Below are 242 nucleotides of genomic sequence, written 5' to 3'. Positions count from 1 at the left end.
CATCTCTCCCTTCCTGTCCTCCGCAGGTTGCTACGCCAAGAACTTCGGTCCCAAGGGCTTTGGCTTTGGGCAAGGTGCCGGGGCACTCATCCACTCGCAGTGAGGCACCGGGAGCCGGGCTCTCCACTCGCTATGGGCTTGTCCAGACCAGCCTGCGCTGCCCGACCCTCCCCGCACCCGCTGTGAGCATTAACCACCCGCTGCTTCGCAGCACGAGCCCCTTCCTTCCCGCCCCGATCCAG

The 242-nt window shown here is 65.7% G+C and overlaps 1 protein-coding gene across 2 annotated transcripts in view; it reads left to right on the top strand.

Moving 5' to 3' along the window:
* The window catches only part of CSRP1 (cysteine and glycine-rich protein 1), a 7,562-nt gene extending 7,401 nt beyond the window's left edge, over positions 1 to 161 (top strand). The window contains exon 5 of one of the 2 annotated variants that reach the window (XM_010073328.1): positions 27 to 161. In XM_010073328.1, the coding sequence (XP_010071630.1) occupies positions 27 to 103 (77 nt within the window). In that variant the 3' untranslated portion in view covers positions 104 to 161. The remainder of the gene's footprint in view (positions 1 to 26) is intronic. The other variant, XM_010073329.1, reaches the window with a different exon arrangement.
* The last annotated feature ends 81 nt before the right edge of the window (positions 162 to 242 follow it).

Source organism: Pterocles gutturalis, unplaced genomic scaffold (genome assembly GCF_000699245.1).
Source record: "Pterocles gutturalis isolate BGI_N339 unplaced genomic scaffold, ASM69924v1 scaffold12817, whole genome shotgun sequence".
In the NCBI taxonomy this organism is placed as follows: Eukaryota; Metazoa; Chordata; class Aves; order Pterocliformes; family Pteroclidae; genus Pterocles; species Pterocles gutturalis.
This window is presented reverse-complemented; position numbering and strand designations above follow the sequence as displayed.